This window comes from Macrobrachium rosenbergii, chromosome 18 (assembly GCF_040412425.1).
Source record: "Macrobrachium rosenbergii isolate ZJJX-2024 chromosome 18, ASM4041242v1, whole genome shotgun sequence".
Lineage (NCBI taxonomy): Eukaryota > Metazoa > Arthropoda > Malacostraca > Decapoda > Palaemonidae > Macrobrachium > Macrobrachium rosenbergii.
Genome location: NC_089758.1, coordinates 5,682,886 through 5,696,560, shown reverse-complemented (window position 1 = coordinate 5,696,560; position 13,675 = coordinate 5,682,886). Strand labels below are relative to the sequence as shown.

The following is a 13,675-nucleotide window of genomic DNA, read 5'->3' as shown; positions in this document are numbered from 1 at the left end:
CAATGTTTTCAAGAAACATTGCAAATTTGGAATGACAACTGTGTAACAAAAGGTAGCTGGATGAAAATTTAGAATTCCCTTCAAGACGAAAAAAAAAGCTCAGGGTATTAGAAGTGGAGGAGTGCAAAAGATTTTCAGAAGCATTTCATACTTCCTAAAGGTAAATTTTCTTGAAGGTTCAGTGAACAAAAATCCCTGATTTTTTGTAGATACAAAAAAGCACAGTAAAAATAATGAAATTGTGACATTCACAAGTTAATTATTTTTACTCTATACACACCACCTATACGCATACTATCATAACTTAAGACTCTATACACATCAACTACATACATACTATCAGAACTTACAGACTCTATACACAGCAACTGTATACATACTATCAGAACTTACGGACTCTATACATAGCACCCATGGTAGCGACGCATGACACCAATCACAAATCTAAGGAATTCGTATGAAACCCAGCAATTTACGTAACTATATATTATCAGGGAAGAACTTACACTACATATTGGCAAAGCAGCACTGAAACCATCTACTGACAACCGTGGATGCAAAAGCAATCTATGTGCAGAGCAGAAGTAATGGAATTAATTGACTGAGCAGAAGTAAGGCTTCACATTCAGAGCAAAAGCGAAGCTATCTATCTGTACTTTAAGAGTTGGGTCACCTGTTGGCAGTGCAGAATCAAGGCAATCTGTTGACCAAGCAGAAGGAAGACAAAACCTTGGAGGAATTTTAGAAATTATGAGCTACGCTGCTTCCTCATACAGTGTGAGATCAATCACAGTTTACTGTGCAATTTATATAATGTTTATCCTTGAATTGCTTTATGCATTTGCATAACGATATCTGTAATTTAAAAGGAGACAATTTGTCACTACACTGTTTCAGTATTGAAGCTCCATAAAATATTTTTCCTATTTTCCACCAAATCATAATAAGACCTGTCCCCTGTCTCCAAAAAGCAATCATGATTTTGCAAGAAGACAGTCTAGCAAACCAATTAACTTGTTATTTTTTAGAACAGATTGAAGAGCTTTTGCTAAATAGACTGTTAAGCAGCTCTAAAACTCTATGCAAAATCTTCCATAAACAATTCTTCAGCGTGTCTCTAAAGTTATAATAGTCTATCTCACCGCGACACAAATACAGATCAGTGGTTACGAATAGGCTAGCTTTAATGTACAAGTGTATTTTAAAGTCTTTGTACTCATTCTGATAATCCCTCAATAGAATTTTCATTGAGGGTGGAAAGGATGATAGTGAGTAATAAAAAAAAAGTCCAAACGAAATTCATTAATTAAATATGAAAAAAGTATTAGAAAAAGCATCAACAAACAATAGAGCAATAAAAGATTGTGAATTGTTTTTCAGTGAAATCTTTCAGTATTATTGGTTTCTAGTGGCTAAGAATTCAAGTTGACATACGTTGCTAACAATGAACTTAATCAGCTATAAATATATAATTAGAGAACATTTTAAAACATCAAGCGGCAGAACACACACATCACTTGAAATACTCGTTACATTAAATTCAGTTCCAAATTATCCGTTTCTCAGGGCAAAACCCTCTGTTGGTGATTTACTTTTCTTAAGGCGCCAGGTTTGGACGGATATTCTGACAAACTTGACTCTGATGCGAGTTGAATACTGCAGAAACAAAGCCCTTTAGGTCAATGCGTTATGAAAGGTCGACAGGAATTAACCATGCATGCACTGCGTGGTAAAACAATCATTGTAAAGTAACCCATAAATATAGGTGGTATATAAATATCTACACCCATAAATACAAATAAGAAAGAACATGTAATGCTAAGGTTTGGATTCGTATCAAACACTGCATCAGAATTTTACAAAATGAAAAACTCGATCACCTTCTGTAAATTTATTAGATTACAATTATACGTTCTATTTTGAATATAATAATGACTTTATAAAATTCCGTTACCGAATAAAGGATCAATGCATCTTTTTTGGATAAAAAATATTTATTTAAGGCAATCACCTTTGGATAAATGGGAGCACTATATCCAGCAAAATAAGTAGCCTGTGTAAAACAAAAGTACCACAGAACCTCACTAGACAGAACACAGTTCATCTCTACAGCTTTGAGCTCACTGAAGATGCTTGACGAGTAGGTGGCGCTTCATATTATCTTTATCGTTAGTTTTGTGAGAGCAATACGGACAGCTGAAAGGTTTTTCGCCAGTGTGAATCCGAATATGCCTCGTAACGTGCGAGGAAATGGCGCTTTTGTAGTCGCAGAAAGGGCACTGACGAGGTTTTCCCATCTTCCCATTCAAGGAATATCTTTCACTGGGACTTGGAACTTGTGAGGCTGCAGCTTCGTAACGTGGTCTGCCTTGCCATACCTGTTGAAAGCCAAATATAGTTTATGATAGTTTAATACGACTTTGAATATAAACTTTACAACAGCCAAAGTAAATAATACTTGAGCAGATCATACAATCACCTGCTATACTTCTTTCATGATAAGGTATTTTTGGCTCTAATAAGATTACATCAACGAATCACTCCAATTCCTATTTACCTCTAAATTTCAAATACTCTCAGTAAAAGAAAAGGCCATACCAGAAACATTCTGACTAAAACGATTTCATATTAACTGCTAATACTTGACTGCTTATCTAGAATAAAAAGAGTAAAAAAATCCCGGTTGTTATGCGCCTGAGAATATGTATAAACGGAAAAAATTCTTAACACAAAAGCAAGAGTCTTAAAACTAGAAATCCTTCTATATACGGCAAGAGGAAACTGACTCCTAATTATGAAGCTTAATCCAAGACTTCTTCTAGGAAATACACTTTCTTAAGCACCTTGAAGAATAGGGACTTTCTTAAGCACCTTGAAGAATAGCGACTTTCTTAAGCACCTTGAAGAATAGGGTATCATTTCTTGTTACTAGGGAGTTGAAGATTTTTCAAGGCGTAGATACTCGTAAATCTTGCCTGTGCAAGATAATCCAAAATGACAAAAAATTACCAGGTGCGAACTTTTTAATTTGGAGATTTGTTGGTAGAAAGTAACAAGAATGACTCAGTACACAGAGGAAGTGATACGGCCAATGCACTCTTACTAAATGCGTTTCCCTGTGACAACACGTAGGCTCTGAATCATCATTCCTTCAGTGGCGTCGAGATCACCAATATGCTCTTAGGGCACATTGTCATAATAAAAACAGCACAATGCCAAATGGACTACAAAAGCAACGAGATCCATGAAAGAGGACTTTCACCAACAGCAGATATAGGTTAGCACTACCAAATATCTAGGACAGAAAGATATTCAGATCTAAATGCTTAAGGTGCACTGAAGGTCATACACTGGTCTTACCATTTCAATACATACCAACATATGAAGAGGTCCTTCATCAACCACATAACCCATTTTGACGAGAAAAAATGGTTTCATTCTATGATCTGGATGGTAATATGGTTCAAGGAAGGTGATTAACATGATTAATTACTGAGGACATCGAATACCTAAAAATGTAATAGTTCAGTCACTGAAGTTTTCAATACTGAAGAACACTTATCTGAATAGTAATAACATAAACCAACTGAACTCCGTTGTGCTACTACAACTGAAATGGAACATATCAAGCGTTCTAGTTCTGGATGTCGTAGTTTTCATCACTGCAGATGTTTTTTCTAGTATACGAAGAATTTGTGGAAAATGGCAGTTTCTAAAGGTACTTTAGAACGATGTTAAGGACTCCGGTGCAATTTCGGATGGTTTCTTTTCCGTGGAGATATTACTCTTCAGTGGAGATATTACCCTTCAAAGCCAGTTCTGGTTGGGGACTCGGGTGCAGTATAATTCAATAGGCGTTGAGCTTAAAAACTGCAGAAAACAAATCCTCTCATTCATCATACAGTAATTTATGGAAAGTCGACAGAACTTAACAGTAATTAAAATTAAGCAGTACACACGTAACAGTAACTCAATCCAAAAATATAAATCGGACAAAGCTTGATATCTTGAGTTTACAAAAGTATTTAAAAATATATCAAAGTGTACATAATAAAAAGCTTGGTCACTGTTGTAATTTTATTAGACTGAAGTTACAATCCTAATTTTCAGTTATCTAATGATCCTGATAACAAGGATTAATGCATCAGTTTCTAGATAAAAAAAAAGCTGGTTTCATACACTCTTTAGATACTACGATCCTGACATTTTACAAAATCAGCAATACAGTTAGTATAAACGACAAGTGCCACGGAAATTCACGACAAAGAAATACGTTCACCCTGGCAGCTTCGTTCTCACTGAAGGTGCTTGAAGAGTAGGTGGCGCTTCATGTTATCTTTATCGCTAGTTTTATGAGAGCAGTAAGGGCAACTGAAAGGTTTCTCCCCAGTGTGAATCCGGACATGTCTTGTAATGTGCGAGGGTTTCGTGCTTCTGTAGCCACAGTAAGGACACAGGTGAGGTTTTACTCTCTTTCCAGAAAGTCTCTCACTGGGAGTTAGGGCTTGCCACTCTGCAGCTTCGTGACGTGGGTTACCCTGCCATACCTGTTGAAAACCAGATATACGACAATTTAATATCTTACTGAACATGAACTTTTCCTTTACTACTGCAAAAATCAGCAGCACATGAATAAATAAGACAAAAAGCCTACATTATTCTGGCTTAAATACACAACGGTTGCCTGCTTACTAAGGCTGGTCTTAGATGAACAACTTTGCTTACACAACACTTTGCACGTCAATAATTTTGCTTCAAAATTTGTGCATCAGTATTGTGTAAGAAGCCTTCAATATGCACCCTGTTCAATCAAATTTTTGGCGCAATACTAGGAGCTGGAAAAAAACAAACTTTATTTAATAGTGCCCTCAGGCAACATTCAACATTCTTTATAATATTGCACAATTATCTCAGACACATGTCCATCACAAACTAGGACACATAATCTGTCAATACATATCCCTTGTTGAAATACATCGTTACAACCTAAGTAGCCTACAGCCTGCCATATATCTACCCTAGAATTTACTTTTATCTAAAAGGTTTGTTACGGCTAGGAATCCCTCCTTTTCCTCTTGACCAGTGTATTTCAAAAAATTTGTAAATTGCCATGCCAGGATCATTCTCACCGAAAAACTGTCACATTAATAGTAGGCATAACAGTATTGCTTAGCATATGTAAACAAAAGTTAGATGAAACAATACAGAAACTATTACTCGTGGAACTTCTCCCTATATACTTCTAAAGGCACCTTGTAAATGAGGATAACGTTTATTGTTTAATGAGGAGCTGAAGATGTTTACAGAACTGTGCTGCGCATGGTACTTCAAAATCAGCAAATGTACCCCAGTCGCCTTTTATTTTAGTAGCTTCTTTGTAGTCAGTGACAAAACAAGTAACAAAAATGAATCTTCAACAGAAAAAGACAGGTTCCCAAACTGGTACGCTCATGAAACGTATATTTTCCCACTGGTAGGCCACACTGGCATATCTAGGACACTGAGATACCTATAAGTTGCAAAAAATAAACCAGAGAAAGTACAGATATTATCTGGTATAGACAGACGCATATCGTTGATGAAAATGATACTTCCACTTACTGTAGAGCTAAAGATAGAGGCGCCGACATGATCATAATAAATATGGCACAATGTCACACAGATTCAAAAGCAACGAAGTCAGTGTAAAAGAATTTGATATTAAGTTCATGAGGTCGCTTAGCACTACTCAGATTCCTAGGAACCAAAATAATAAGAATTGTTGAATGCCTAAAGTAAGTGAAATGGTGCTATCATTTTAATACATTTTAAGAGTGGATAGGTCCTTTATCAAATATGTAACGCATTTTTATGAAAACAGTCTTTCATTATACGACTTAACTGGTAACGAGTTATAGGAAAGGCTTACCTCACCCGTTTGTTTTGTGGCCCTGATTATTTAGATGTACTACACTGTTTCCAGATACTGTGCTTCCAACTGAGTTGCTATTACTTCATAGAAGTGTACCATTAGGCACAAGCATTGGGTTAAAAAGTGTTTATTAAATAAGGCGTCCATAGTAAGACTAGGTCCTGAAATATTAGTACAGAAAGAGAAGATGATGCAATTCAGTGGCCCAATCTTGGTAGTAGGCCAAGAAGCCTAACAGAAAATTCTTTTGCAATTTACCAAGCATGTGTCAAGTGCATTCATGAATCTCAATCATCGTCTTGACATCAGTGATACTGAACTGAAAACGAACTTACCTGCAAAATGTCTCTTTGGGAGCTCATGAAATTAGCAAAAAAGAAAACGGGATAAAACAATTGTAAAGCACCCTAACATTACACAGACAATATTAGCTAACGCTGGGTCTACCCAAAAAAGCTCTAGCACTTGAATGATGCAACAAAGAAAGATAAAATCCACTCCTGTCTATGGATGAAATGATGAATGCAAATTCAGAGTAGTACATTTTCTACAACAAAGTCAGAAAAAATAATAAAATGACGTTCATAAATCCGAACAGCATTTGTCAAACTAATTTCCAAAAATTCTGCCAAATTAGTGCTTGTACATGATGCACTTTATATAGTACAAATCTGTCTGCCCTACAAAGTGCAATCACTTGTTTTTTTTTATTCCGAACAATTTGCCATTCAACAACATCTAGATGACTTGCATCAGTTTCTTAAGCATTGTTCCAAGGCCTTCAGACACTCAATTTTCACCGCGCCGTGAAAAATATAGAATTTTAAAAACTACGAACTTATGAAATATGAGAAACATATAAAAACATGACATTAACACTTTGATGCCATAAACCAATATTTGTAAACCATTTTTCTACGACTGCTTCTCAGGAAATGTGAAAACAGCCGTATTACTAAAGCCACCTTAACATGGCAACTCACTGAAAACCATCGAGTTTCAGGCTATAAAATCCATATGTTGACAGAGGCAGACATGTGCTGTTTTCGGTTAACTTACCCAAAAGGTATATGAAGATAAATAATAGAAAACCTACATACTTTATAAAGCATCCATAATAAAACGTGCCGCAAATATTCAATACCTTGTAGTAATAAGCTGTAAATTTCATCACATTTACCTCTGTATTGTGCACCTTTTTCCAAGAAAATCAATAAATACTTTCTTAGTTCTTTAGAAAGCACTGCAATGGATATTTCGTGATGCCTGTGACGTTGAATACTACTCATAAATAAAATTCACTTATAAAAATAGGAAATATCAGCTAGAAGAGCTTATCTGCAAATTTCTAGTAGTTATATCTAAAAAAAGTACCCTTGTTTATGAAACATCCAGCAAAGAGTAAAGCGTGTCATTTACACTTCTGAAAACAAGAAAATAAAATACAGTAACGGCATATTAGCACTTGGTGGTCATTAATTTGAGAACAATCAGATGTTTAAATGAAAAAACTGAAACATAGTGTCCACAAAATATGTGTTCTTGTTTGGTTTAAATCTCGAACATCTGTCAATAAAACTGTGAACTAACTATGAAAGGATGATTAAAACACCGCAACTGAACAGCTTTGTTATTTCTTAAGGACATTTCAGTCAGCAGTTATTTTGAAATCCTGACCAACACTTCACATAGCACTACTTACGTGAATAGCAAAATATGAGATATCATTATAGATGACTGATACAGAGGCTGAACGATACTGTGTTACGGAAACTGTTATAAAAAATATCACTGTTATAGTTTTGGATCCAGTTTTGTGATTATCACTGCAAATGCTTTCTGACAAACTTAGAATCAAAAGAAATATTTCAGCTTGAAGAAGAAAAACAAAGCCAATCTACAGCCCCTTCATGTGTACACGGAAATGCTTGACTAGATTTCCCCTGACGCCTGTTTTATAGTTACAATGTGAACAAGCAAACGGCTTCTCTCCTGTGTGAGTTCGGTAGTGTTCCACGAGATGGCTCCTGTTACCGCTGGCATAGTTACACAAAGGACACTGGTGCAATTTCGGTTGCTTTCGGTTCGGCGGGAATATCTGACCTCCTTCCATTACTCCGTGCTCCCCGGCTACTTTATGGCTAACATTATCCGACCAAACCTGTGGGAAATGTTAACCAGTTCAGTCAAACGTTGCACAAGAGCCCTGGAATGAAAGCGCCAACAAAACAATCAAAAATATGAAGCATTTGCGTAATTTTTAGCAGCGCTGTTGACACGAGTACAGGTTACATCGGCATAAACAGTAAACTCCTATCTTACAGGCTGCGATACAGTCGCGACATAGATTTTGCATACAAACCGTGTCGATACAACTCATGAAGTACACCGAAAATAAATCCTTGTTTACTGGAAATCAATATAATCATGTCCATTTACTGATAAAAAATTAATAAAACAACAACATTTTAATCTTCTCGTTTAATGATAAAATTTTGATACATGAAAAAGAACGGCATGCAAAGTTTTGCACAAATTTACATGAAGATCTCATGCCTGCCTACACAACTGCATGTTAGGGAAGCATGACTAAATCCCATCAACATTCTGGATAACATCATATCTAAGGAAGCTCTATTTTCCGATCACAGAACAGCCACGAAATGACGCTCCGCTCTTTGGAAACAGAGGCTCAGGTATTTTTAAAATGCAGTCGAAAATGTCTGTTCAGATTCCCCCGCACACCCGTTCTGTAGCAGCACACTGTACAGGCGTACGGTTTCTCTCCTGTGTGGGTTCGAAAATGCTCCAGGAAATTGGAGCGTTTGTCACTCTTATAACTACAATAAGGACAGCGATGAACCTTTCGGTTGGCACCTAATGAAGTGACACTGATTGCTGACGCTCCGTCAAAGGCACTTGCACTGGCATTATCCGGCCACACCTGCAAAACAGTGCAGCCAGTCAATGAAGAGGGTCACTGAATACCTAAGAGCTATAAACAAAAGTAATTTGTAAGCACTAAGTAAAGTACATGACACAGCTGCAAACGCAATGTCCATCGCACTTGATAAGGACTCCAAATTAAGCAAGGTAAAAGGGAGCACATTTTTCGAGAGCGATGGATCTAGAATACAGAATATGACTGCAGCTTAGCGGGATATCGTAATTTCATGCGACTTAAGCAGAAGGCTGAGACCAAACAATTCATAGTTTGACAAAATGCAATGGCCTCACTAATCTAGGCAAATAATCGTGTCACATGGTGGTTATTTTTAGGTTAAAACATGTTGGACCTGTTGATAAGATTTTTCCTTGTGAATTTTTTTTTATTTTGTTTTGACAGCATCACCAATACGAATCACGTCTTCAGTGGGGAATCAACCCTCTTTTATGTTCATCGTGTGTTTTAGTGTTGTAATACACTAGCAAAATAAACTGGAAAGTAAGCCATGCTAAAAAAAAAATGAAGGAGGTACAAGTAAGCAAAACAAAAACATTAATTTCTTGATGAAACCAATTCCAGGCTTATCTTATTCGGTAGAAGGACGCTGTTTGTCCACATTCATTGATACATTGTCATTAAAACTGGCGTCGCAACATCTAAGTTATTGACGCCGTAAGGAAATCGAATAGGAAACTCAAAAAAATAGAGTTTAAAAAGTTTCCTTTTAAAATTTCGTACCTTATCCCAACCTTTTTCAGTGAAATTCGTGAGCGCTGTTTCACTCAGTGCCAGGGCAGTAGGTGGTGCTAATAACCAACACCCTTTGACCGAACTCAGCATAGCTGGTAGGAAAACTGTCTGGTTCATCCAGGGGGGGATCTGTCCACATACTCATTTTTTCCTAAATTATTTGTTGCAGTAGCAACGGTAAAAAATGAAAATCACAAAGGAAGCTATCAAATAAAAATGCATATCTTGCAAAACATACACAAATATTTTACTAAAATGTTACCAGTAAAGTCTTGGGGCTTTACATCACCTACAATGCCTTGTCATTTCTTCACACAGAATGAAATTTGCCATTCCCTGAGACGAAATTGAACACATAAAAGTAGATTCACCCAAATTGATGTCTTTTTTATTTTACTGAAACTTACATTGCAGATTTCTTTTAAGAAATAGAACAGGACTTCACCTGGGCTACTATGAGATCAGATGCCATGACAACTGATGTATCATCAATTCTGTCCAAATCTTGGTTTGCTAATAATCCTGAAGTACGCGATTGAGAGTATTGAGCGTAACCCAGTCTGACGCATAAAAACATTGTTCTCCGGAAAAAATAACGAAGGGCGTATGTGTAGAGATAGCCACAGTTAATTAGTGAAGAGCTATAGCTTCATTTGTTGGCTTCAGTTCTAGCAAAGCATACATTTAAATACATTAAAGAGGAAATTACAACAATCTTCATACCGTGGAAGGCTTTTATTTTTATAGGGAACACTCAAGGGGTTGGAGAGATGGATAATCAGTACCTGCACTCTGAAAAGAAAATACTTCCATTGAAACGGCATAATTTCTGGGATCTCATGGAATATAATAAAAAGCAAAAAAGTCTTAGCTTTAATTCTTGAAGATTCTGATGCAATCAATCTATAATATATGTAAAATTAATAAAATCAACACCATACCTATTCTTTATCAATAGCATGACAAATACGGTACTTGTTTCATGAACGGAAAATGATAAATCAGACCTCTTTTCTCAGATGAAAACAGTCCTTATAAGTTTTACTTAGGAATGGCAAAGAACGGGGAATAAAACTACGTAAAAAATTAATCATTTATTTCAAAACTCATTATACATAGCTTTTAAACAATCTGCACCAAATTAAATACATATTTATAAAAGTCTGTATCACTATAATTTTCTCTGATAGACGACGAATGCATTATAATTCTATTCCTGCTGATTAAATGTCCACGTCACAATATACAGTTTGGATAGTTCAATGAAAGAAATCCAATGCAGAGAAATTGAACGATTTGATAAATAAAAAAAAAAAAACTAATGAAAAACTGAATCAAAAGAAACTCAGGCTCACCTTTTTAAATGACGGAAAAACTGAGGAAGGTTAATTGAGGTCTATACATATAGAGGTGGTTCCATCGAGACATGTGGACCTATTTTTTGATACTTCTAATATTGCAAAAACTATACCAATGATCTCACGTCGTTTACAGCACCTTCAGCAGTCAGGTCACACGCAGGTCACAAAATATCAGAAGTCCCTCACTTTCAAAAATCACAGTAAGATAACACGGACACAAGACATGGCATATGCACATGCAGTTGCCAAATTCAATATCTATCTCTGATATTCTACGTGTCTTCGTACGTGTCTTTTCAAATGAGACTTGACACCAGTTCTGTAATCACAGTACGAACAAGAGAAAGGTTTTTCACCCGTGTGAGTTCGATAATGGTCGACAAAGTGAGACCGATACATGGTCACGTAGGAGCAAAGAGGACAGTGATGTACCTTTGGAGGTCTGTGGTTGGAGGGATGGCTACCTTGCATTCCCTGACTGGCTTCGGTCGTGCCTGTCCGCCTTCTTTCGGCCATGTCAGCCGAATTGATCATCCAAACCTGCAGAAAATGGTTCTTTCGTTTAGTCTGCGGTACTCTACATGCTGCTCGTGTGAAATCTGCATGTTTGACATTCATTATTAAATAAATTTCAAGAAATGTTAAAATTGGAACTCATCCTGTACTTTGCAGTACACAGGAATAAAGGCCTTTCTCGGCTGATAACAAATTAGAGACAGGGACGTGTTATAAATTAGATATCTACACGTATACATAACATCCCTCATACAATGCAAATCATTCAGAATGACACATAAAATCCTAATGATCTGTTTGCTCAGTTATTCAAACTGAAATGAACCTCAATAAGACTGACACTGTACACTCGAGAGCCAAAAGGAATGAACACTGGAGAACATTTAAAATTTCTGAAAAAATTCTGCTAAGGCCCCACTCGTTTTTGCGGATATTCATTCTTCATGAAAGTATATATATCTCATTTTCGACAGTTTGCGGAAAAGTTCATTGTAAATATCAGTACATTCAAAATCACCGAACAATTCGACGGACGAAAAGCTGAACCTGATGTATATACTAGCTCTGTGTTTAATGGCGCCCCCCCCCCTCATGCAGTTGCACATGAGCTTAGGATAATACTTTAAATGGGTAGCTCTGCTTGGTGTTCTTTAAAGCTAGAAATATGATGAACTAATAAAGGAGTGTAATGATGGTCCTAAAGAGATAGATGAACGGCAAAAAACTGAACCTAAATGAGATAATACTGTAATGGAAACAACTTTATCACCAAAGAAATATAGCCTCCACAAGAAATACTTTGAAACAACAAACGTTGTTTACGAACATGCAATCATAATACTAGACTACTGTAACAGCCTATAATGGCCAATCAGATTGCTTTTCGAAGAAGTTACATTTCAACGATACAAATTCTTAATATACAAATTCCCACGAATTGGGTCACGTTGATCCTAACTGTGCATCACCAACTACCCGTTCGAGTACGAACTAAATAATATATAATACGTGTTTTGATCACATTACGATAAAGAATGAAAAATGGAGTCAGGTGCAACAACGGTATTGGAACATGGCGCTTGAATGCGCGGTAGTTAGAGTATTAAAAAACAATTACAATAATAAAAAACAAGAAATTCCAGTAAATTGTAAAAACTGTGACTGAAAACAAAAGAAATGGGGCCTGCCGGATGAACCAAATGAGGAGGTAAGAGGGGACTCCGAAAGTAAACAAGGGTGATGAAGATAAAGACAATGACATCGTTCTGACAAATGTGCAAGGTTCGAACTGAAAGAAATCGAGGTCCCACAAACCAGCAAATCTCTGTTTTTATCACCAGTACTTTTTAACCATGGAATATCTGAAGGATGACTTTACAACAGAAATTCCTTATTTCAATTCCACTTCAGCTGCTTACTGAAAATTTCAATGAAAACGAGTACTGTATTCCTGAAATACCTAGCAGTGATTATATTTAAAGTCGACATTTCGCTTCCAGCCGTAAGAAGTTTTTCATCACGCTGACAAGAAGAGACTGTTTCCCATCTCTTCACTCCACATGTCTCCGAAGATGCTTTTTCAAATTAGAATTAACACTAGTTTTATAAGGACAATACGGACAAATGAACGGTTTCTCTCCCGTATGCGTGCGGTAATGGTCTAAAAAGTGAGTGCGATACACCGTGACGTAGTTGCAGTGAGGACACTGATGCGTCTTGGGCCTTCTCTCAGATGGATAGGAATGACTGGTGCCACTGGCTTCCATAATCCCTCCTGCTCCTCCTCCCAACGAAAGATTGCTATTGTTCGACCATACCTGCAGAAAATGGTTCCTTCTCTCAGTCAGTTGTTCTCATCTAAACTATTTATCTATAAAAGTTACTACATTTAAAGATTTGGTAAAAGCCCTGGGACGAAACACTCCTGCAATAAATACTACAAGCTCTTGAAGTTGAAAAATGACAAGAGCAGTAAATCCGTTCAGTGTACATAAAATTCAGAATATATCTCCCATATCCAAACCAACACCAGCTTGTACTGCAAAGTACAAGAACATTGCCCAGTTTACACAAAGCATTTTAATTAGAAGTTTCATATGTTCTTATGATAATCACGAGAGGGCAAACTGCCTACCGCGCATTAACATTTATTAACATTTATTTACATATATATATATATATATATATATA

At 36.5% G+C, this 13,675-nt stretch overlaps 1 protein-coding gene across 20 annotated transcripts in view; it reads right to left on the bottom strand.

Moving 5' to 3' along the window:
* The window catches only part of LOC136848048 (zinc finger and BTB domain-containing protein 7B-like), a 212,859-nt gene that overhangs the window by 28,244 nt on the left and 170,940 nt on the right, over positions 1-13,675 (bottom strand). For 2 of the 20 annotated variants that reach the window (XM_067120169.1, XM_067120172.1), the window contains exon 6: positions 4,069-4,547. The exons of 14 other annotated variants lie outside the window; for them this stretch is intronic. In XM_067120169.1, the coding sequence (XP_066976270.1) occupies positions 4,296-4,547 (252 nt within the window). In that variant the 3' untranslated portion in view covers positions 4,069-4,295. Of the gene's footprint in view, positions 1-4,068; positions 4,548-7,528; positions 8,073-8,377; positions 8,856-10,689; positions 13,303-13,675 lie in introns of those variants that run through there. 4 more of the 20 variants (XM_067120166.1, XM_067120170.1, XM_067120164.1 and 1 more) reach the window with 4 other exon arrangements.